At 35.1% G+C, this 24,888-nt stretch overlaps 1 protein-coding gene and 2 long non-coding RNA genes across 10 annotated transcripts in view; 2 read left to right on the forward strand and 1 right to left on the reverse strand.

The window, feature by feature from the left end:
* Positions 1 to 24,888, reverse strand: part of LOC311296012 — a 288,024-nt gene that overhangs the window by 214,468 nt on the left and 48,668 nt on the right. The gene's annotated exons all lie outside the window — the stretch shown is intronic.
* On the forward strand, positions 1,316 to 22,912 carry LOC311295993 (SLAM family member 5-like). 8 transcript variants are annotated; one of them, XM_084417605.1, is made up of 7 exons: positions 1,316 to 1,817; positions 2,275 to 2,604; positions 2,762 to 3,061; positions 17,777 to 17,893; positions 18,157 to 18,285; positions 18,887 to 18,954; positions 22,403 to 22,682. In XM_084417605.1, exons 1-7 carry the CDS (start codon positions 1,772 to 1,774, stop codon positions 22,451 to 22,453), a joined length of 1,041 nt encoding a protein of 346 aa, XP_084273731.1. In that variant the 5' UTR covers positions 1,316 to 1,771; the 3' UTR covers positions 22,454 to 22,682. The 8 variants fall into 8 exon arrangements, with proteins under 8 accessions (XP_084273731.1, XP_084273733.1, XP_084273737.1 ...); XM_084417607.1 differs by having other exon boundaries at positions 18,157 to 18,273; positions 22,403 to 22,681; XM_084417611.1 differs by lacking the exons at positions 17,777 to 17,893; positions 18,157 to 18,285; positions 18,887 to 18,954; positions 22,403 to 22,682 and adding exons at positions 4,127 to 4,237; positions 4,371 to 4,438; positions 6,401 to 9,332.
* Positions 9,470 to 13,614, forward strand: LOC311296013. The gene is made up of 5 exons (XR_014628457.1): positions 9,470 to 10,002; positions 10,453 to 10,775; positions 11,002 to 11,124; positions 11,414 to 11,481; positions 11,745 to 13,614. It is a non-coding gene; the product is annotated as an uncharacterized lncRNA (long non-coding RNA).

The raw sequence follows: 24,888 nt of genomic DNA on the forward strand, positions 1-24,888 counted from the left end.
GTGACACATTACCTGCTCCACTCAGAATGAGGCTGTGGCGTTTGGTCAGATGTGGTATGGGTGTCTATTACCTGAGATATGAGCAGAAGGTGCTGGAAACACTGCATGTGGGTGAAGGGCTGCATATAAACTCACGCCCTGCAACTTAAAGAAATAAATGTGTTGCATTACTTCAAAAATGACTGGCTATAGACTTGAACAGAACAAACATACTCGCGTTACGGAAAATGCAAAGAACTGAGCTGAGAATTGAAAGAAGCGGAAGAAGCTAGAGGTGAGAAAATATAACTGGAGGAAACTCTTACATAAACATGAAGTCATGAAAGGCTGCATTGAGGATGAAGGCTCACCTTGACCTTATGTTACCTTCAGTGAGAACAATGAGTTGACTAAGATTAGATTGAATACAATGAACTAACAAACTCTGAAAATATGTATTGCATTTCCTTCAATACAACATGCATGTGTGCAGATGCTTTTGTAAATAAGAATTGGCAGACTATGGACATTATGGATGGTATTCAAAAGATCATCCTTTTAATGTGCCATTTGAATTTCAGAATAGTGCTCTCCATTATTCACACATGCACAAACATTCACCACACACACTTCTTTTCAACTTAACTAGATTTCTGTACAGGAAGTAGTGGCCAACCAAAACCCAAAGTGTCAGAAAATCTCTTGATAATGTGAACTAGTGGCTATAGAAGTGAAATGAAATCAAGTAGCCTATTCAATATATGTTTATGTAACTTTTGTACACTGATTTGACATCTTAGATAGCCTATATTGTATTTTAATGGCTTCTTGTGCTGCAGGATGCGCTAAGCTGTTAAACACTATATTTCTTTGTCATAATCACAACATTTCCTTTGTCCAGATTAAAACACCTGCATGTCAACCGAACCGACTCTGTGATTTATTAGCTAAGCAGCAGCTTTGCCATTTGTTTGATATGCAAATAATAAAAACGGTTGTATTTGGTATATTAGAGACTGATGTGGGCAGGAAAAAGTTTACATTCAGCTATTAGTTATAGAGCTGTGGGCCTACTCTGAAAGGATATTTATTTTTCTGAGAGAAGAGCTTTAGAGAAAAGCAACAAACCACAAGAAGAGCAAAGAGAACATAATCATGCAGAAAATCGGCACTATAACACCTTCATAACAATCCCAACTCACAGTCTTCATCCTGTTTGTGTAGATGAAAGAGCTGATTTTCCTCTAATGCTATAGTTAGACTACTGTAAAACCGCATCAAGAACTGAAGACTCAGGCAATACTGGGACGGCCCTGAGGGGCGGGGCGCTTAGACGAAGAAATAGACTAGCTGGAATCTGGAAGGCTGAAACTGAAATCATGAAGTAGCGTTTTGGGTTCTGTATTTCTTCTCTTTTTGTTTTGTTTTTGTTGCACACACACAAACCTTTTTTTTTTTTTTTTTTTTTAACGGGTTCATGAATCACGAATAGGCCTTTAGGATATTTTTTAATTACCAGCCGGAGCCCACCCTCATTGTAAAGGTCTTTTGTGTAACTAATCCCGCCTTTAGAAGCGAAAGCGAATTCACATATTTTAGTAGCACTATTAACTAAATGATCTTCGAAATGATCTTTTAGACGTATGATTAGGCTACTGGAAGTTATACTTCGATATTCATAGATTTGAGAAAATCGGATCGAAATGGTGTTAACGCATTGTTGGATTTCATTACTCAAACGAACGCTCTCTAAAGATTTTTGGGTTTCTCGGATATGTAGGGAATTGTGAATATGATTCATACATTGTTCTTCTGTCTGTGGATTTGGTTCTCACGTGGTAAGTGTTTTTCATTTTTATTAAATGTGGTTTCACTCCCAAAAATAGCTATTTTATATCTTCTCACACAATGAATACATTGTATTTTGGCATATTTTCAATATTAGTAAGGGTGGAGGAGGAATTGCGAAATAAGTGGTAAACTGTGAGCTTCCAATCAACAAAAAATCTTCAGGCATGTTCGTGACCTACATGTTCGAATATGTTCAGGCTTTGAGCTCAACAACATCTGGAAAACATCCTCTGTGAAAGAGAAAACAACTGAGTGCAGTTCAGTTTCAGAAGAAATTGTGTTAAAATTATGGACAAACATGTTTTTTTTATAATGGGATAATATAATGGGCGTGTGTTTGAGTTAGTGAACTGTGGAAACTGTAGGTTTTTGTAATGTAATTGTCTCTAAAAATATAAACACATTTTTATTAAAGTTTAAAAAATGTTTCTGTTTGTGTTTCAGGTGTGTTTGGTGCTGGTACAGATGAAGTGAAGTCAGTGTCAGTGATGAAGGGAGATTCTGTCACTCTAAACACTGATGTTAAAGTACAGAGAGATTATCAGATACTGTGGGCTTATAGACATGACAGTTCAGAGATACGTATAGCTGAAATCCATAAGCAGATCATTGATATGTTTGACAGTAATGTGACATTTGGAGACAGACTCCAGATGGACAGTCAAACTGGATCTCTGACCATCAGAAACATCAGAACCACAGACTCTGGACTTTATAAACTGAGCATCTTCAGCAAAAGTAACACACACAAAAGTTACAGTGTTACTGTCTATGGTGAGTAAAATTAAGTGTTGATCAAGAAATCAAGATAGTGGGCTGGTGTAGGGTGATTGAGGGTTGGAGATATACAGATGTTTATGTTTTGTGATTGCTGGGATGATTATTAAATGAACATGCTGCTCCTGACCTGAAATATTTCCATGTTTTCCAGCTCCTCTACAGACTCCTGTCATCACCAGTAACTCTTCAAACTGTCCATCATCTGAACGTTCATCAGTGTCCAGATGTTCACTGGTGTGTTCAGTGTTGAATGTGAGTGATGTGACTCTCTCCTGGTACAAAGGAATCAGTGTATTGTCCAGCATCAGTGTGTCTGATCTCAGCATCAGTCTCTCTCTACCTCTGGAGGTGGAATATCAGGATAACAACACTTACAGCTGTGTGATCAACAATCCCATCAGAAACCAGACCACACATCTGGATATCACGCAACTCTGTCACACATGTGCAGGTACTTCAGTGCTGATATTATTGATTATTTAATTAGTGATTTTAGGTTATGTTTAAAACAGATTTCCAACAGAGACTTATTAAGTGAGATGCAAACATTGCAGGACTCATTAAGTTGGCTTGGAAAAGCCAACTTACTGATATTGTACTTAAACTTATTATTCTTCTTCCTTCTTCTGAGCCAAATTTTAGACTGTATCTCCTCCTAGACCGTTAAAGCTACGACCACCAAACTCGGGTCAGACCTTCAGACTGTTCTGACTTAATGTGCTATATCTTTTCCGACTGATTTGACTTTCAGTTTTCTTGAAACTTAATATTAAATATCATAAAAAATCCCATAGACTCACATTGACCAAATGTCAAAGACTGTTTGATCTCTGTTTAACTGCTAGAAGCCCTTGATACTCATTTAAGCTTTAAGCTATCTATCTTCTTTTTAACTAATCTATCTATCTATCTATCTATCTATCTATCTATCTATCTATCTATCTATCTATCTATCTATCTATCTTTCTTTCTTTCTTTCTTTCTTTCTTTCTTTCTAGCAAGACACAGGGTTTAAATACAGAGACTAACAAGATAAACAAGATAACAAGGGGGCGTGGCTAATCAGAAACTCCTGGGGAGCCTAATAACCAAGAAAAACGGGATTACAAAACATGGTACAGGACAGGAAATGACAAAAGTCCACACAAGACAAGAGGAACATAAGACAGAAATCATAACACTTTCTTTCTTTCTTTCTTTCTTTCTTTCTTTCTTTCTTTCTTTCTTTCTTTCTTTCTTTCTTTCTTTCTTTCTTCTATCTCTAATCTTTCTTTCTAACTAATCTTGATCTATCCATCCAACCATCCATGGTCATGTTAAAACATGGTAAATCATGCTAGCAATGTGATAAACCATTCTAGAAACATGGTAAATCATGGTAAATCATGTTAAACCATGCTAGAACAGTTTAAAACTTTTTCAAACTTTCTGGCTAGGCTTTTTCAAGCCAACTTAAAGTTTGTCTATGAACTTTACCATCTAGTTTTTATTAATATTTTCTGTTTGTTCATTACAGAACTCATGCAGCCGTCACATTGGGTGGGAAAATCGGTTAGTTTAGTGACACTGGCTGTATTAGCGGCAATAATCTTTCTCAGAAGAAAGAGTAAACAAGCAACACAAGAGGGCAAGTAATACTTTTTTTCATCAAAGATGTGAACATTCAGGGTATGAAATTAAGATCCCACAATATCTGTTTTTAAAACACTATTTCAGACTTATTTTGTAGTTTGAAAATGTGATTATTATCATTAAAACAGTCCAGTCTTGTGAGGAAGAGGTACTTTATGCCGAAACAACATTTCGTGCACACTGTGTTCACAGTACGGTAAGACACCGTATGATTGTGTGCAGAAACCTCAGCTTTTACCACAGGCGCTAAGAAAAGAGCTGTCTGTGCTTATGTGTCGAAGCAGTCGCTGTGTCATCCTGTGCTGATGTTAGCGTTCATACTTTATCCGTGCAAAATATGGCCTAAGACAAGTAAGCTATTTTCAAGCGTTTTAAAGCGCTCTATTTTGCTTATTGTCTGTTTTTGCTTGCACTTTTCATGCTTAGGTTTCAAATTTACACAGTAGCGTCCTCAAGGCACAGTACCATATCAGACAACGTTAGAAACTTGCAATTCAACACACAAACATGTGCTCTCATTTCTCAGGCCCAGAAGGCTTTAGGGAGGGTGGAGGTTTTCAGTTGACTGTATACCAAGTTTAAAGTATTAGGAACCACCAGTTGACATTTTTGCTGCTCCACCATTGATTAACATTGAACAAAAATAATAATAATGTTAATTAGCCATAAATTCCCCAAAAAGTCATTTAAATAGCAAAAGCAATACTGAAGGCACCCCATTATGGCAGAAAATATTAGTAAGTCTAGTAAGTGTTTTTGACAATCTAGTAAAATATCATGTTTTGCCGCTATCATGTCCTGTGCTTGTAATTGTTTTTTTTGTTCAGCTGTTGTCCTTGAGGTGAAGTTGGATTTATAGTTTGTTGTTTATTACTGTGGCCAAGAGATCTTAATGTGCTGCAACTGAAGAAAACACAAAATTTAGAAACGCAAATGCAAATTAAGAAAACAACATCACTTTTGCAACACATGTGCTGCAAATACTCACACAACGCAACCAAGTACAGAAACACGCTGCAAATAATCACAATGCAACCGAATACAAAAACGCATTTTCAACGTGTTTCTGTATTTGGTTGCGTCATGAGCATTTATAGCAAATGTGTTGTCTGAATCTGATGACAAGTTTTTCAGTTGCAGCATGTTGAGCTTTACAAGGATTACAAGAACATTAACAGTCTGCTGGTGTGTAAATATTGTGAATATACTGTATTATGTATTGTGTATATATATAGTACAGGCCAAAGGTTTGGAAACATTACTATTTTTAATGTTTTTGAAAGAAGTTTATTCTGCTCATCAAGCCTGCATTTATTTGATTTTTAAAAAAATACAGAGACAAAATGTAATATTGTGATATATTATTACAATTTAAAATAATTTGTTTTCAATTTATTATACTTTAAATTATCATTTATTTCTGTGATGCAAAGCTATATCAGACACACACCAACAGTCTGTTAATGATAACTATAAACTTATAATTAAAAGCTTAAAGGGATGGTTCAGAAGCTTTTTTCCCTTGGTCGAACATTATTAAAGTTAGAGCTTATTTCAAGATATCAGCCGGATAGCTTAGTGCAGGCGCTAATGGATCCAAGGATGTATCTCGTAAATTCCCCCACTAATAATGCCCAGAATGGTACCAAACTTCTACAGTAGTACAAATAGGTTCTGTACTCATAAAACGAGGCATTGGAAAGTTTGTAAGTACATCAGGAGTTTATTTAAATAACACTTGCCTGCTACCGCTAACCCGGACGTCGAAGTCACTTCCGTGATTTGGGAAAAGCACGTAAAAGTCCTGGCAGAAAGCGATGCATAAGGATGTAATGTAACGACGCCCAGTTCCAGGAATGCACTAATATTTTGTTGGTAGTACCAGTTTGCAACAATTATTAGTTAACACTAAGCTGTTAACACTTCGGAAAAAATATGTCGTTTCACTACATCCTTATGAAACGCTTTCTGTCAGGACTTTTACGTGCTTTTCTCAACTCAGTGAAGTGACGTCGTGTCCGGGTTAGCAGTAGCATTTTACTCTGAACCATCCCTTTAATAAATTATAAAAAGTGTGTGTGTGATATACAGTATATACACACACAAACACAGTTTTTTGTTTTACACATTTTAATTTCTATATTTTGTTTTCTTTCAGAAAGCTAATGGAGAAGACCACATCATATACTCGAGTGTTAATGTAACATGACATATTCAGTGCATGTCCATGTTAAAAATACTGTATAAAAATACTTAGATTTTTCTTAGTATTTTCTGTGACTAATACAACACTGCCATGTCATTTTCAAGTAATTAATTTTAGAGAAAGTCGCTGTGGGCTCAAGTGCATCTTGAGAGACCATAAGGATAGATTTGCAGAGAGTTATGAACAGTTGTTCAGATTTCTTATATAAAATCCTGAGCTTCAGTGTCATCAGTATTTTATCAGTTTTCCAGTATCAGGATTTTCTCTAGCTTGCACTAACATTCCATGTTATAGAATTTCAGTGAATGTATTAAAGGTATAGTGGAGGATTTTTCCGAATTTTAGAAAAGAACCGCCCTCTCCACTTGCACATGCGCAACACTCTACCTGCTCTCGAGAGGGAATGCCTATTAAACGTGTGCGAGAGAGCATGCATAAGCCCAGTTCTCCTCGTGCATGCTCTGTTTACAATTTGCTGTCGGTATCGCTCATACATGCTTACTTGCAAGCACGTACAACGGCCTTACGTAAACATATCACCAGAATGATTGACAATTAGGAGGACCAATAGTCTTGATGATCCATCCGGAAAAAGAAAATCCTCCACTATACCTTTAATATATTCTTTATTCATTAATACATGTTTCTCTGGAATACTTGTACTTGGAATACAGTATCAACCTTAACAAAAACCTTTCAGCTCTTTTAAAAATGGCCTAAACTCTGCATGTGTGTAGAGTTTTTATATTGATTATATTCAGGCCTATCATTAGGTTTATATTTTTGAAACATAATTTTGTGTACATTTTTATATATACGTTTGTATATTTTATTGTTCTATTTTTTTAACCAAATGTGACATATATTATGCCTTAACAAGTGCCTTTAATAAGACCAGCATTTCTAAGCACAAGCTGAATTTTTTTAAGATTTGTGTGAACAGTTTGAATGTATCTACACATCCTGTCCAGGATGTTTTAGTCTGTCACCACTGCCAAGTCAGCATCCGGTTTCTGCTCTTCTGAATCCTGTTCCAGCTGAGAAACTGCCATTGATATGAATGATAATGCTAACGGATAGCTTGTGCCTTTTGTTCATTCTATGGAAATCTTCTGTTATTTCTCTACGGTTATTTTTAGTTGTTCAGCTTGCCAGACATGTTTGTGTAAGCTGAGCTCAATGCAGGAGTCTTTACATCCTTATTTAAGATGCTTTGAGCTCAGCAGAAAAACCAGTTGTATACTGCAGTGCTTTTTAAAAAAATGTAAAACCTCAACAAGAAAAAGTGTCCTTAATCCAAGTGTTTCTTACTGACATTGGCATACTAATATTATTTTAATTTAAGTCACAGGTACAGCAGTAACAGGGCACCCTTAACAAAACATTTTTTTATAATGTAGTGTTATCTGAAACTGCACTGTACTGTTTTTTAATCTGTTTTTCACCAATAAAACTTTTTATAAGAATCATAAGAAAAGTATTTATAAAGAATCTTTTACTTTTTACTGATTGCCGCCCAGAGAGGTAAAGTTTGTCATGTTCTTAATCTATTCTACATGAAGATGTGATCATGGACTAATATTCATTAATTATTTGATTAATGCATAACTCAAAAGTGTGTGTAAACTCTACCAGTGACACTAGAGGGAGCCAGAGCAGAGCTGACAACAGCAACTCTGTGTCCCAAGTATGAAGAAAAGTTGAATCCCAATTAACACACATGTACTTGTAATATCCAGCTGTCTAGTGTATGAATTTATACATACGTCTAGTATATATTGTCTAGTCTAGTGTATGAATGTTTTGTTATTTGGACATCCAGTGTCAGAGTCTTTACTAGCAGCTCGGAGTCAGAATGATACCTGTGGTCAGAAGTCAGATCTATTTAGGTCAGTGTAAGGCATCAAATGTTTTCTTGTTGTTGTTGGTTGAATGCAGCAGGTGGTTTTTTGGTGAACCTATTATTGGGCAAACAAGAGTGCACTTGAGTGTTAGTGTGTATAAGGTGTATGAGTGGGTGAAGAGATGCTCTTGTGAAACTCCCTTACCAGGCCTCAGCGCTTCACTGGAAACCCTCTAGATGTAAACTGATAAGAACAAGGCGGGTCGTACATTGCACTGTTTTGAATAGCATGCTACCATTCTACTCTATTCATGCAGTGGTCACTCACACTTTGTTGGCGAAAGAGCACGTTTGATCAAGTGTCGTTCAGCAGTGTATGTCCCTCACCCTCATCCCTGTTTGCATATCATAAAGGTTCTTTAACAATAGAGTATTGATTACACAACAAATAATCCAATATAATATTAGGCAACTTTTATGTGTGCATGCTTCAAATGTGTTTAAAACACTTTATAAATGATTCAACTCAGCAATAGGATAGTTTAAGATGCAAAATAAACAGATGATCAGAATAATGGATACAATTAAATAACCAGACTGGATCAGTCAGACTGATCTGCATTTTTATTTGACAGATATTATGAAAAAAAAAAATCATGTTGATTTAATGTAAAATTATTTTACCAAATCATATATAAATATAAAAATGTATTACGCTTTTATTACGATAATAAAGTTCACCAGCACTTTTCTACAACCTTCCTGTTCCTGAAGCGCTTTTTTTAGTAGAGAAATGCATAGCCTATATATCCGATATATAAGCTAGAGAGAGAGAGAGAGAGAGAGAGAGAGAGAGATGGTGTGTGCATGTAAGTGTGGCGTAAACTCCTAGATCCTGTTTCTTAACGTACTTCTAGCCTGGAACTGTATCAGCTGATTATTTCTTGCTTTTAAATGTTTTAAGTTCTTACTATTGATATATATTTTTTTTTTGTTACTGAAAATGTGTCACCTGAGAATGGAAATGTTTTTTCTGAGTGGAGCTCCAGATCTTTCAATTATAATTTTTTTCTCACACTCAGTTCTCCGCATCATGTTTGCCTGTGTGTCGTCGAGTGTTTATTGAGAAGTTCAGAGAAATGATTCACAGCGCATCTATCGAATGGTACGTTATAAATATCCTTTGAAATAAGATTAAAAATCACTGCCATGTTTCTTATTTGTTTATTTGTTAAGGGACAATCCCTAACAGCAGGAAATTATTTAAAGTCCTTTTTTTCATGGTGTTAAATATTTAGTGCAATCTTTTTGTCCAAGTTGATCTTCCTCATAAAAATTATATTTGATCTTGATCAGGTTTTTTTTTTTTTTTCTGTTTCAGGTGTGTTTGGTGATTCAGATGAAGTGAAGTCAGTGTCAGTGACTGAGGGAGATTCTGTCACTCTAAACTCTGATGTTCAAGTACAGAGAGATGATCAGATACTGTGGACGTTTGGACCTCAAGACACTAAAATAGCAGAAATCATTAAAAAGGACCAAATAAACTTTGTATTTGTCAGTAATGATGGAAGATTCAGAGACAATCTCCAGATGGACAATCAAACTGGATCTCTGACCATCAGAAACATCAGATCTGAACACACTGGACTTTATAAACTATCTATCATCAGAAGCAGAGGAACTTCATACAAGAGATTCAATGTTACTGTTGGTGAGTAAATGATTCTCATGATGATTCAGACTGTGATGACACTCAAAAATAAAACTTCTCCTGATTAATCTGGATGTTCATAAGTATATAACTGACAAAAGTGTTGCCAAAACCCATTATCTACACTTGGTTTATACATACATTGTTGTACTTTCCTCAAGAAAATACCAGTGCTTATACAAAGAATCAAAACAATAGTGTTAAAGTTTTAGGAACAATGTTAGTAAAGCTGCAAACCCACATTTAGAGAAAATAGAGATTAATATTAAAATAATGTTTAGATGAATAAACTGCCATGATGAAGTAATTGCATAAAGTTATGAAGAAATTCCTTGCGAACACTATGCTGACTCATTTATTGACCTGTTTGAAAATCTTACTTACAATGTTTTAAGATATCATTGATTGTTCCTTAAAAAACATTTTAGTTTTAACTTTATATTTTTCCAGCTCGTCTGCCCACTCCTGACATCATCAGAAACTTTTCATCAGTTCAAAATCCTTCATCATCATCATCATCATCATCATCCTCATCAGAGTCCAGATGTTCACTGGTGTGTTCAGTGTTGAATGTGAGTGATGTGACTCTCTCCTGGTACAAAGGAATCAGTGTATTGTCCAGCATCAGTGTGTCTGATCTCAGCATCAGTCTCTCTCTACAGTACCTCTGGAGATTCAGTGTCTGGATGATTCATACAGCTGTGTCGTGTCTTATTCATTCACCAACCGAACTACACACCTCAACAACACTGATCTCTGTCACACATGTCCAGGTACGTCAGGGTAGTTCATAGATTTTGCTGGATGTTAATGATTGTAAATACTGCAGAGAAACACAACTGTTGTGCTTTTTTGTCTTAATGAGCTTTAAAGATTTTGTTTAAAAGTGGGATTCATGATAATGGTTTATATTGAGTTCTGCAGTGTTATATAATGTATTGATTGAGTCATTGAAAGACTATAACATTAATATAAATGACTGTTTTCTCATCATTACAGATGTCATTCAGCCATCACATCTTATTCCGCTGATATCAGCTGGTTTACTGATACTGGTCATAGCTGTAGTTGTGTTGGTGAAATACTTGCACTGTAGAAACTGCAAACAAGCAACACAAGAGGGCAAGTATTACCTTATTCATTAAATAAAATGAGACTTTCTGGGTCAAGTGTTCAAAAGACGTGCTGCAATATATGTTAAAACTACATATGAAAACAGATGGTTCACTTTCTTCAAGTAATTTAAACTTCAAACTGGAAACATGTTCCACTAGATGGCAGTACAACCCATTCAAAGGAAATATATCTTTATTGACTCCATAACTGTTAATCAGAGCAGGATGAGTGTGTGATACTGATGTTAAATACACAAACTCTCCTCACACTGATCCAGACGTGTTTGTGTTTGTAGATCTGACAACCACAGAGTCTGAATACACACAGATCATCTACTGTCTTCAGATGGAAGATCTGCCACAGGTCAGTAAAGAAATCATTGTAAATGTGACAGACATTAATCTCACATTGATGCTGAATAGAGGACCTGTCATACTTCCAAACTCAGTTATCTTATATGAATAGAGGGCGAGAGGGAACGAGTTTTGTCATTTGTCTTAATCTAAATATATTACAAGAGGAGTGATTACACTGACATTTTAATTACTTTGTCTTTGTTAATGTACTTTGTTTGTTGAGGCATAAAATGGAATTTGTCAAATTATTTTTTTCTCTTTGTCTGACAGAAACCATTGCTGGATGTGGCCAGAAGAACAAAGACAGCTGTGAACTATCAACACATACCGTGAAACAGATGTCAAGAGAATATCACTTATTCAGAGTAGAAGTCACTTAAGTATATTGTCTTTGTATTGTTGATTTGATATTATATTTAATATTACCAATTTGAATCAATGTCTTGGTTTTTTTTTTATGTGTAAAACATTTTTTTCTGTGTTTGAAATTCTCAGCCAGCATCTTTGTAATAAATTATGTTTGTATTAAACAAACACCACCAGAGGCTACAGACAGATTTAAAACAATACACCAATTATTTCTATAATGGGCCTCTGCGAATTTTTTTTTTTTTTGCAATGATCAAAGACACACATCTAGTGCATATTTATTTAGAAAATATTTAAAAACCCACATAGGTAAGGTAAGGTTTACTTTATTATCCCCAATATGTTTCACAGCCAGCAGTAAACCATTCAATCAACAAAACAAGCAACAATAATTTAATAAACCACGGCAGCTGGTTCAAAATAATTGTTTTATCTATTAGTCCGACAAAATAGCACATAATATCTATGAGTAGAAGGAAGCCACTTAAAAACATTCTGCAAGGGATGACTTGAATCTCTATGGAATGGTGGGCTTTCTTACACACAGCATCCACATGAGCCTCAAAACTAAAGTCAACTTTTCAACTCTCCACATCACACCATCTCTTTGTGCGGCCCTATGAAGACAATCTAGCACAGATGTCATCGGTGACACATTGCACCAGTAAAACTGCAGCTGCTGAAATACAGTGTGCAGAAAATAAGCAAACAAAAAGGTATAAATCAATAAATATAAAAGAAAACTATTCTTTTAAACATCTAGAGGGTTGAATGGTTGCATGTTCTCAGTGTTAGTCTTTTATAGTGAAATATTAAAACAAAATGTTTATTATTTTGGTACTTATTTCTATTTTGCAGTCTTGCACAAGCATTTTTTTAACGCACAGATCGAATGCGAGAAGCTTCATGCACAGTGACACATTACCTGCTCCACTCAGAATGAGGCGTGCTGTTGCGTTTGGTCAGATGTGGTACGGGTGTCTATTATCGGAGATATGAGCAGAAGGTGCCGGAAACACTGCATGTGGGTGATGGGCTGCAGACAAACTCACGCCCTGCAACTTAAAGAAATAAATGTGTTGCATTACTTCAAGACAACATAACTCATCATATGTAGGCCTATACATTAAAAGAGAACAAATAAGCAGAAGAAGCTAGAAGAGAGAAAATATAACTGGAGGAAACTCTTACATAAACATGAAAGTCATGAAAGGCTGCATTGAGGATGATGGCTGACCTTGTTACACTCAGTGAGAACAATGAGTCAACAACAACAACAACATTTATTTATAAAGTACATTTAAACACAATATAGACTGATCCAAAGTGCTGTACATGGTACAAAGCAGGTCTACACTATAAATATAAAAAAAACAATAAAAAAACAACAACAACAATTACAGGTTTCCAAAAGCTAAAGAATAAAAATGTGTTTTAATAGAGGATTTAAAAATGTCCAATGAAGGAGCAGACCTCACATGATAAGGGAGACCATTCCAAACTAAGCATGGGCCCAGCCACAGAAAAGGCCCGATCACCCTTTGATTTGTAGCGACACTGAGACACATTTAAGAGGAAGTGATTGGAAGATCTAAGTGCCCTAGCAGGACAGTATGGCACAATAAGATCACTAATGTACCTTGGTGCACGGCCAGACAACGCCTTATATACGAACATAAGGATCTTGAAACCTCTTTTTAGACCCAGTCAAAAGTCTGCAGCTGCTAACTAGATTTCTGTACAGGAAGTAGTGGCCAACCAAAACCCAAAGTGTCAGAAAATGTGAACTAGTGGCTATAGAAGTGAAATGACATCAACTATTCAATACATACAGTACCAGTCAAAAGTTTGGAAACATTACTATTTTTAATGTTTTTGAAATAAGCCTGCAGTTAAAAAAACAGTAATATTATGAAATATTATTACAAAATAAAATAATGGTTCTCTTTTTTAATATATTTAAAAATGTAATTTATTTTTGTGACTGAATTTTCATCAGCAAGTACTCCAGTCTTTGGTGTCTTATGATCCTTCAGAAATCATTCTAATATGATGATTTGATACTCAGTTATTATCAATGATGGAAACAGTTGTGCTGTTTAATATATTTTTTTGGAATACTTTTTTCAGGATTCATTGATGAGTAAAACGTTAACAGCATTTATTCATAAAAACAGCATTTATTCAAAATAAAAACATTTCTAACAATATAAATCGTTACCATCACCTTTTATCAATTTAGCGCATCCTTGTTGAATTAAAGTACTAATTTCTTTAAAAAAAAAAAGTTATTGTTCCCAAACTTTTGAACGGTAGTGTATATTATTACAAAAGATTTATATTCTAAATAAATACAGTTCTTTTTAACTTTTTATTCATCAAATAATCCTGAAAAAAGTATCTCAGGTTATAAAAAAATATTAAGCAGCACAACTGTTTCCAACATTGATCATAAATCAGCATATTAGAATGATTTCTGAAGGATCATAAGACACCAAAGACTGGAGTACTTGCTGATGAAAATTCAGCTTTGCATCACAAAAATAAATGACATTTTAAAGTATATTAAAAAAGAGAACCGTTATTTTAAATTGTAATAATATTTCATAATATTACTGTTTGTTTTTTTTAACTGCAGGCTTGATGAGCATAAGAGACTTCTTTCAAAAACATTAAAAATAGTAATGTTTCCAAACTTTTGACTGGTACTGTAAGCTTATGTAACTTTTGTACACTGATTTGACATCTCATATATTTTATTTTAATGGCCTTTTGGGCTGCAGGATGTGATATAAGCTGTAAACGCCTTTTTTTTTTTTTTGTCAAAATGCCTAAGCAGCAGCTTTGCGATTTGTTTGATATGCAAACAATAAAAACTGTTGTATTTGGTATATTAGAGACTGGTGATGTGGGCAGGAAAATGTTTACATTCAGCTGTTAGTTATAGAGCTGTACTCTGAAAGGATCATTTTTTTTCTGAAAGGAAAATGACAGGAAGGAGTTGAAGAGCTTATAGCCTACTAGAAGAGCAACAAACCACAAGTAGAGCAAAGTGAACAAATATCATGCAAAAAATCTGCACTATAACAGTCCCAACTCACAGTCTTCGTCCTGTTTGCGTCGCTGACATCATCTTAGACATAGGATTAGGCTACTTAGGCTAGGTATAGATTTGAGAAAAGCGGATAGAAATGGTCTTAACGCATTGTTGGATTTCATCAATCAAACAAACTCGTTATAAATTTTTGGTTACATTTTTTTCTACGCTTTTTGGGTGGCTCGGATATATGGAATTGTGAATATGATTCATAAAGCATTTTTCTTCTGTCTGTGGATTTGGTTCTCACGTGGTAAGTGTTTTCATTTTTATTAAATGTGGTTCACCCCCAAAACTTGCTATTTTATACCTTTTCACACAGTGAATGCATTGTATTTTGCCATTTTCAATATTAGTAAGGGTGGAGGAGGAATTGCGAAATATGTGGTAAACTGAAAATCCAACCAACAAAAAGACTTAAGGGGAAAAAAAGGCATGTTCGTGTCGACAGATAGATCCAGGTAGAGTTAAGAGAAATGCCCTCAGACCTGAGAAAAGATAAACTTATGCTTACGTGTCATCTACGTGGATGTGGTAATGAAAATTCTACAAATAGTGTCATTAAAGAATGTTGGGAATATAATTATTTTCAAGGTAATGGATTTGGATGGGTAATGTTTTAAAAGGATTTGTAAAGGCTAAAGCAGAGGAATTAAGATTAGAGAATTTCCGTTTTAACTCCCCTACCCCTATTAGTAGTATCCCTATATGGATGTTTCCAAAAACTGAGGTAGGTTTAAACATAGTGAAATTAAAGAAAGAATGGGAAGAGTGAGAGAAAGGACATATGGCAAGTCAGTACATAAGAAGTGAATATTTTAATTATTTAGATATTTATACAGTACATATCGATCCAAAGACGAAGAAGATAGGGTAGGCATAGGCATACCAACACTAAATGTAAGTATTGGGAAAAGATTGTCCAAACAGTTGTCAGTTTACATGGCAGAGATGATGGCGATTATTGTAGGGTTGCAGCAGGTGGCGGAAGTAAAACCAGACAGAGTGGTTTGTTGTGTTGACTCTATAGCAGCCCTATACAGTGTTCAAAATATGAAATCTAACAGAGAAGATTTAATGTTAGAAATTCATCAAAAGTTTACTTAGATTGCGAAAGCTGGCAGGATAGGTGGGACATGGACAATAGTGGAAGGAAAATATTTTGGTATACAGAAATCTCTCAATACACAGGGTGTGATCAGAAGGAAAAGGGAGCAGATAGTTTTAACCAGACTGAGGTTTGACCACACAGGGTTAAATAAAACATTGGCTATGTTAGGTAAAAGTCAATTAGATTAATTTTTGGAGTGCAAAATTACAGAAAATGCAGAGCATATATTGTTACATTGTAAGAAATATAGAGAAGAGATGATAAAAAAAAAAAAAAAAGATAAGTCAGGCAGGAAGAAAATGGAAGGGTGTATTGGGAACAACAGGAGGGGTAGAGGATACACAGAATGAATATTGTGGAATAAAGAGTATAGGGGTATGTTATAAGAATAGAGATATACATATGTAATATTAAACAAGTTATATAGTTTTTTTTTAAAGTAAAGTAGATCATTGAATCATTACCCATATTGCATACTGCGGTACAGTAGGTGGCAGTATGCACCTGATAAGTCGTGGATGCAATCCACCATAAAACTAAAAGAAGAAGACATGTTTGAATATGTTCATCCATTGAACTCAACAACATCTGGAAAACATCCAGTTCCAGAAGAAATGGTGTTTTTTTTTTTTTTTTTTTTTACAAACATGTTTTTTATAATGGTATATTATTTTGGGCCTGTGTTTGAGTTAGTGAACTGTGGAAACTGTAGGCTTTTGCCATGTAATTTTCTCTAAATGTGCAAAAATAAAGTGTTATTAAAAATCAAAAAAGTGTTTCTTTGTGTTTCAGGTGTGTTTGGTGCTGGTACAGATGAAGTGAAGTCAGTATCAGTGATGGAGGGAGATTCTGTCACTCTAAACACTGATGTTAAAGTACAGAGATATCAGATACTGTGGGCTTATAGACATGACAGTTCAGAGATACGTATAGCTGAAATCCATAAGCAGATCATTGATATGTATGACAGTAATGTGACATTTGGAGACAGACTCCAGATGGACAGTCAAACTGGATCTCTGACCATCAGAAACATCAGAACCACAGACTCTGGACTTTATAAACTGAGCATTTTCAGCAAAAGTATCACACACAAAAGTTTCAGTGTTACTGTCTATGGTGAGTAAAATTAAGTGTTGATCAAGAAATCAAGATAGTGGGCGGGTGTAGGGTGATTGAGGGTTGGAGATATACAGATGTTTATGTTTTGTGATTGCTGGGATGATTATTAAATGAACATGCTGCTCCTGACCTGAAATATTTCCATGTTTTCCAGCTCCTCTACAGACTCCTGTCATCACCAGTAACTCTTCAAACTGTTCATCATCTGAACGTTCATCAGAGTCCAGATGTTCACTGGTGTGTTCAGTGTTGAATGTGAGTGATGTGACTCTCTCCTGGTACAAAGGAATCAGTGTATTGTCCAGCATCAGTGTGTCTGATCTCAGCATCAGTCTCTCTCTACCTCTGGAGGTGGAATATCAGGATAAAAACACTTACAGATGTGTGATCAACAATCCCATCAGCAACCAGACCAAACATCTGAACAACATCACTCAACTCTGTCACACATGTGAAGGTACTTCAGTGCTGATATTATTGATGATTTAATTAATGATTTTAGATTTTGTTTAAAACAGATTTTCAATTGAGACTTATTAAGTGAGATGCAAACATTGCAGGACTCATTCATAATTATTACTCTTTTCTGTTTGTTCATTACAGAACTCATGCAGCCGTCACATTGGGTGGGAATATCGATTAGTTTTGTGATACTGGCTGTATTAGTTGTGGCGGCAATAATCTTTCTCAGAAGGAAGAGTAAACAAGCAACACAAGAGGGCAAGTAATTCTTCTACTACTACTTCAAGTACTACTCAACAAATTAAATGAACATTCTGGGTTCAAATTATGTGAAATTAAGTGCTCCTAATGTCCGTATTTAAAACAACATTTCAGACTTATTTTGTATTTTGAAAATGTGATTAGCCTATTATCATTAAAACAGTCCAGTCTTGTGAGGAAAATTCCTCACTTTATGCCGAAACAACATTTCGTGCACACTGTGTTCACAGTACGGTAAGACACTGTATGATTGTGTGCAGAAACCTCAGCTTTTATCACAGGCGCTCTATTCCAGAAAGCAGGTTATGCAACATACCTGCTGGCTAAGTTGATTCAGAGTAACCGGATAACCTCAACCTTCATTTCCAAAAACAGAGGTAACTTTCAGGGTATGTAAGTAGCCATATGTAGCAACTTACTCTCTGAACTTAACCTTCTCCAGAGCAAGTTCTGTTTCAGGGTTAGTTTACTTCAGAGGTATTCAGCACATGATGAGGCTCCAGTGAGCATCACAGATTTCACACAGTACTATATGATATCGTTATATATTATAACATAACATAAAGCAACCTAATTTTTCAGAATAAAAGATAAGATTTAAAATATAGCAAAACCAGTGACAATATGCACGAAGAATGTAAATTGCCATTAAACAAAAGAAGAAGTAAGTAGTATGGCACTATTCTTCTTAGCATCCATTTCCATGGTGACTCCTGGATTCGGATCTTGCCACTCGGCTGATAATGTCTTTGTGTGGTCACCGTTAACTCTTGAGCTTCATACTCCGTGTTGACTGATCTTACTCCAGACCACGGTTTTGGACCTGCATACCTCAAGTATGCAAGGTTTAGGTTAATCAACCGAGAGTTAGGATATATTTGACAGTAAGCTAACCTTACTGTCTGGAATAACCCCCAGGATGGTCATATAAAACTGATGCTAAATACAAAAAAGTCTTTCACACTGATCCACACGTGTTTGTGTTTGTAGATCTGACAACCACAGAGTCTGAATACACACAGATCATCTACTGTCTTCAGATGGGAGATCTGCCACAGGTCAGTAAAGAAATCATTGTAAATGTGACAGACATTAATCTCACATTGATGCTGAATAGAAGACCTGTTATACTTCCAAACCCAGTTATCTTATATGAATAGAGGGCGAGAAAAAAAATAGTTTTGTTGTTTGTCTTAATCTCAGTCTATTACAAAAGGAGTGTTTACACAGACATTTAAATGTTTCAATTTTGGAAAAGCAAAACATATTGAATAATTGGTCTTCTTAACCATTAAGCAACATAAAAAAAAAAAAAACATTAGAGAACATTAGAGGTCATGCTTGATGATTTTGGTCCACTGAGAAGAACGGTCTCATACGAGTCATTCGTTAGGTAATCAGATGGTTGCCCTGATTCACCGAAAAGAACCGGCTCATAAGAATCATTCGCTTGGGAGTGGGACTACACTGTTCCCTCTTTAGATTCAGGAATGGTGCACCGTTGAATAATAGTTGCTGCAAAATTGTTGACATTTTAGTATGGTGTTTCGACATTTGCATGAACGAAGAACTGCTAATAAAACCACTCGTCATTAGGCTCAAGGATATTTTGTTTAATAGAAACAGTTCTCAGTTACAGCCAATTCAACAGTGTTTTAGTTATAGATCAGATTACTTATTAATTTGTGAAATTAATGTTTCTCTCCATCTCTAGAAACCATTGCTGGATGTGGGCACAAAGACAGCTGTGAACTATCAACACATGGTGAAACTCAAAAAGCAGATCCAGAGTTCTCGTAGGAGTCACTGAATTATATTGTCTTTTGTATTATAGATTTGATTATATATTTAATATTGACAATTTTTGTTTTAAATGACTATTTAATATTTTTTATCAGTTACCTGGAACGATTTGCACCAATCTCCTGTTTTCTTTATTTTGACATCTAATAAAACACATTTAATTCCCTTTGTTTAAAATCTCGGTTTTACTGGTGCAGTGGGTCACTGGTGACATCTGTGCTAGATTGTCTTCATAGGGCCTCACAAAGAGATGGTGTGATGTGGAGAGTGTTATTCACCTACGATTACACAAAACATCTGCACTATATAAAGTGAAACCTAAAGCATGTGATGGATTTTTTAATTAATCAACTTTAATTAATCAACTAACATTTGTTTTTCCCCGCAGGAACAACATTCATATGCTTTTAAATGTTTCCAAACTCTTTGGGGGAAGACTTGTGACTTTGGGTAAATATTTCCCCCTCCAAAAGTCCCTGTTCGCGAGGTAGTACTTTTTCAAATTTCAGGAACTTTCAGGGGTGGGACTTGGTCACGGAACATGCTGATTGGTTGAGTTCATGCCGCATTTTGATTGGTTGACTCCACGCAGAATTTTATTCAACCACCATCTGATGCAGAGCGTGAAGTAACAGTCATCTGCTATTCGAATCAACAATGGAGTTTAAAAAATACGACAGATGGACCGACGACGAGGTTCAGGCTTTATTAAGCTTAAATTCAGAGGATGAAATCCAGTGGGAACTGTAAAGTTGCGTGCAGTCCTACACCAAGAACAACATAACTTTTTTTGTGAAGGCAGGTGTTAAAGGTGGTATCAGTGATTTCAGGCCCCCCCCAAAAAAATCACATTCATCTAATCTTTCCTAACGATCCACTAGCTGCCCACCCCATAAGTGGCTGAAAATGCCGTCAAAAAAACGTGTCTCACAACACCCTCCCCCTGTCGGTGATTGGTTGGAACACTATTTGTTTTGGTTTTGAGTGGTTGGTGAAACCAATTGTTATTGTGTGCAGATCTCAGAGCCCAGGCTGCCTACAGAGATGCGTTTTTTTGACGGCATGCTTATGGGGCGGGCAGCTAGCGGATCGTTAGGAAAGATTAGATGAATGTGATAAAAATATTTTGGGGCCTGAAATCACTGATACCACCTTTAACACTCAAAGGACCATTAGGGGCGTTTACACAGAACTTGTGTCCTTATGTGGGTTTTTAATTTTCTACGTAAATTTGCACTAATGAATATCTTTGATCATTGCAGAAATTTGCAGAGGCTCATTATGGAAATAATTGGTTTTAAATCTGTCTGTAACCTCTGGTGATGTTTGTTTTATTTAAAATAAATGTATTACAAAAATGCTGGCTGAGAATTTCAAACACCGAGATTGTAAACAAAGGGAATTAAATGTGTTTTATTAGATGTCAAAATAAAGAAAACAGGAGATTGGTGCAAATCGTTCCAGGTAACTGATAAAAAATATTAAATAGTCATTTAAAACAAAAATTGTCAATATTAAATATATGATCAAATCTATAATACAAAAGACAATATAATTCAGTGACTCCTACGAGAACTCTGGATCTGCTTTTTGAGTTTCACCATGTGTTGATAGTTCACAGCTGTCTTTGTGCCCACATCCAGCAATGGTTTCTAGAGATGGAGAGAAACATTAATTTCACAAATTAATAAGTAATCTGATCTATAACTAAAACACTGTTGAATTGGCTGTAACTGAGAACTGTTTCTATTAAACAAAATATCCTTGAGCCTAATGACGAGTGGTTTTGTTAGCAGTTCTTCGTTCATGCAAATGTCGAAACACCATACTAAAATGTCAACAATTTTGCAGCAACTATTATTCAACGCTGAACAAAACATCCGAGCTCAGTTTCCGCTCGGCTGCCTGAAGGTTGACGAGCTGACATTTGTTCTGAAAAAAGAAAAGAAAAAGGTTTTTCTCACCTGGGTTGGGTTTGCTTGTTTTTTAATAACAACAAAAAAAGTTATTTTTTAGGCAAATGTTAAGGTCCTTAATAAGTGAGATTAAATACATAAAGTATATTTGTGTAATTTAATATAGTTAAAGTTTTGCGTAAAATTCAGAGATTGCATTTTACTGTTTTTATTCATTTTGAGGAATACTGAATGTTTTCGTGCAAATGAGATGAGTAAATGCATGTTCACATTTAGTCTAGAACTACAATAACCATCATGTTTACACAGTGCTCACACACAACACCTCCTTTATTTCTCTCAACATAGGGATAGGAGAGCTGTCAGTCAATAAATGTAAAAAAGTAACTAGCGTTACTTATTTGAAAAAGTAACTTAGATATTTTGTTGTAAATTGAAAAAAATTCTGTTACTTTAGTTACTTGAAAAAGTAATCTGATTACGTAACTCAAGTTACTTGTAATGAGTCACCCCCAACACTGGTTACAAGTCAGATCTACCAATATAAAACACAGAAATCAAGAGTTTTTTTCCAGACTCACTCATTCCAGACTCACTCTCAAGATAAAAACATCAATGTAAAAAGCTTTTTAAATGTTTATTTACAGGAAGCAATAAAGTGCTTCATGTGCTCACCAGTATAAATCAGTAACATCATTAAAGCATAGTTTAGATAAAGAGCATCAGTGAGTCACAGAAGCAACCAACACACCCCAAAATAATGATTATTTCGTTTTGTGGCGAGCAGGACGAGGCCGAGGACCGTGGGAGAAGGGTGCGAGGCCGGTGGCGTGATTGATAATGAGCGACAACTGCGCGACACACCCATCTCGTATCTCTCACGGAGGAGCGGAAGCATAAGAGGAGGAGCGACGATTGTGAAGGACGAGAGAGGACCAGGCCTGGACTACTTTATTTGATGTTTTGTTTTGTTATATGTGACAGCAGTCGTCTGTGAGGGGCTGCTGTCTTTACTTTACTTTCGTTTTGTATTTGTTTTATTTTGTTATTAAAGTCTTTGAATGACGGTTCTCGCCTCCTTCTTCCCATAACATCTAACTTTTCTACACATTTGTTTTAGAATAAATTATAAAAATCTACAACAATCACATTTAGACTCAAATGAATGTGCGTTACTGTAAAAAATAGTTGATGACAAATGTTCATTTCATGTATTAATGTATTCAGGTTTCACAAATTGCAAATTGAGCCATTTTTTCCATGTTATATTCAATAAATTGACTTTTAGGCTTAGGAGAAACTTTTGAGTGATATACAGTGTGCTGTATTTCAAGGGGAAAATAGATTTTTCATGATTTGACTATTTTAATATTCACAACTATTATAAATACAGGCTTTTGTGTTGCAGAAAATAAGAAAACAAAATGGTATATGTGTATACACTATATACTTGTAATATCCAGCTGTCTAGTGTATGATTTTATATGTTTTGTTATTTGGACATCCAGTGTCAGAGTCTGATGGCCTCTCCTCCTCCATGTGAGTGTATAAAGTGTCTAAAGTGTCTAAAGTTCAGGGACTTTAGACACTTTATTTAATAATTTATTTTATTTTTTTTGGACTGCATCATCCGGGTATTTAAAAGGCACATTTTCTTTTTTTGGAATTTTCAGTTTGAACACTATTTGTACTGTTTGTACTACAAAATGCAATAGAATAGTGCACACGTACACAAATTGGGATCCAGCAAAAGATTGTATAAGCCTATACTAAGATGGTGCACTAATATTATTGGGAGAAAGGGCAATGCACAAAATGGTGAAATTATGCTGCCGTTACACTATCAAAAATGTAGAAAAAACTAAGTTCAACTTAATGCATTTGTTTGAATGTAGCTAAAATCAATTGTGTGGAACCACTTACCATAAAAACATTTAGTAAATTCAATGAATCATTTTTTTCAGTGTGTATTTGCTCTCAAACAAAGCCGCTTCGCACTTGTGCGAGGCGACAACGTATGTTTCTCAAAAACCAAGGCTGTAAAAAAAAAAAAAACAAGGCTGTGTCCCAATTTCCAAGGCTGCATCCTTTTTTTTATTTTTATTTTTTTTTTTTTATTAAATCTTTATTAAATCTTTACAATACAAGCAGTAAGACCACACAAATAGAGTCATTAATACAGAAAGAAAGAAAAAAATATAGACAAGAACAGAGCTAGGGGGAGTTTCAAATAAATACATTTAAGATAGAGCATAATTGAATGGTTTTAGCAGCCTTCTTATTTTTTGAATCATGGATGGATTTGATGTACTGTTCCGTCTCCTTAATAAAAGCAATAAAAGACGGTTTAGAATTACTAAATTTGGCTTTGTGAATATGATATTTCCCTAAAATGATCAATAGATTAATTAGGTATATTTCTTTCTGTTTTTTACTTTTATTATCATGGAACCCAAACAGTACAGAATAATTCAGCAATGATCCATTATCATTTAATAGTTGGGATACTAGAATTATATTATTATTGAACCAAGTTTTATAAAATAAGGATTTATTCTTGAATTTAATAAATCGATTATTCCAAATGAAGCACCTATGTGGGGAGAAATTATGTTTGTAAATTACTGACCATGCTAAAATTAAGGGGATTTTTTCTATTTTATAATTCTAGACCACCAACCTTAGAAAAAAATATAATTAGGTATACAATTCCATGTAGATGTGGGATTTTTTAGAAAATGCTTTATCCAATTTATTTTAAAAGTATAATTAAGGGTTGTAAAATCAAGAAAGTTTAGTCCACCACATTCAGCAGTGTTCATAATAACAGATTTTTTCACATAATGCGTCTTGTTTTTCCAAATAAAATTGAAAAGTGACTTATCAATGGAATTACAGAGCTTTTTGTTGACAAACAAGGGGATAGCTGCATATGAAAGACGGGATAAACCTTCTGCCTTTGTCAACAATTGTCGTCCTTTCAAGGATAAATCCCTCTGCAGCCCTTGATTTAGCTTTTTCTTAGTCTTATCACTAATCAGTTTAAAGTTTACAGAGCATCTCTCCTCCTCATTTTTCATTATAGTAATCCCTAGATAAGTGACCTTATCTTTGATTGGTATGCTACAGATCTGGGAGGTGTCGCTTTCTTTAAGGGAAAAAAGTTCACACTTCTTCAGATTTAAGCAGAGTCCAGAAGCTGCGGAAAATAATTCTATTGTTTTGATAGCGATTGGCACTTGGCTGACATTTTTTAAAAATAATGTAGTATCA

This window comes from Rutilus rutilus (genome assembly GCF_951802725.1).
Source record: "Rutilus rutilus genome assembly, chromosome: 8".
Lineage (NCBI taxonomy): Eukaryota > Metazoa > Chordata > Actinopteri > Cypriniformes > Leuciscidae > Rutilus > Rutilus rutilus.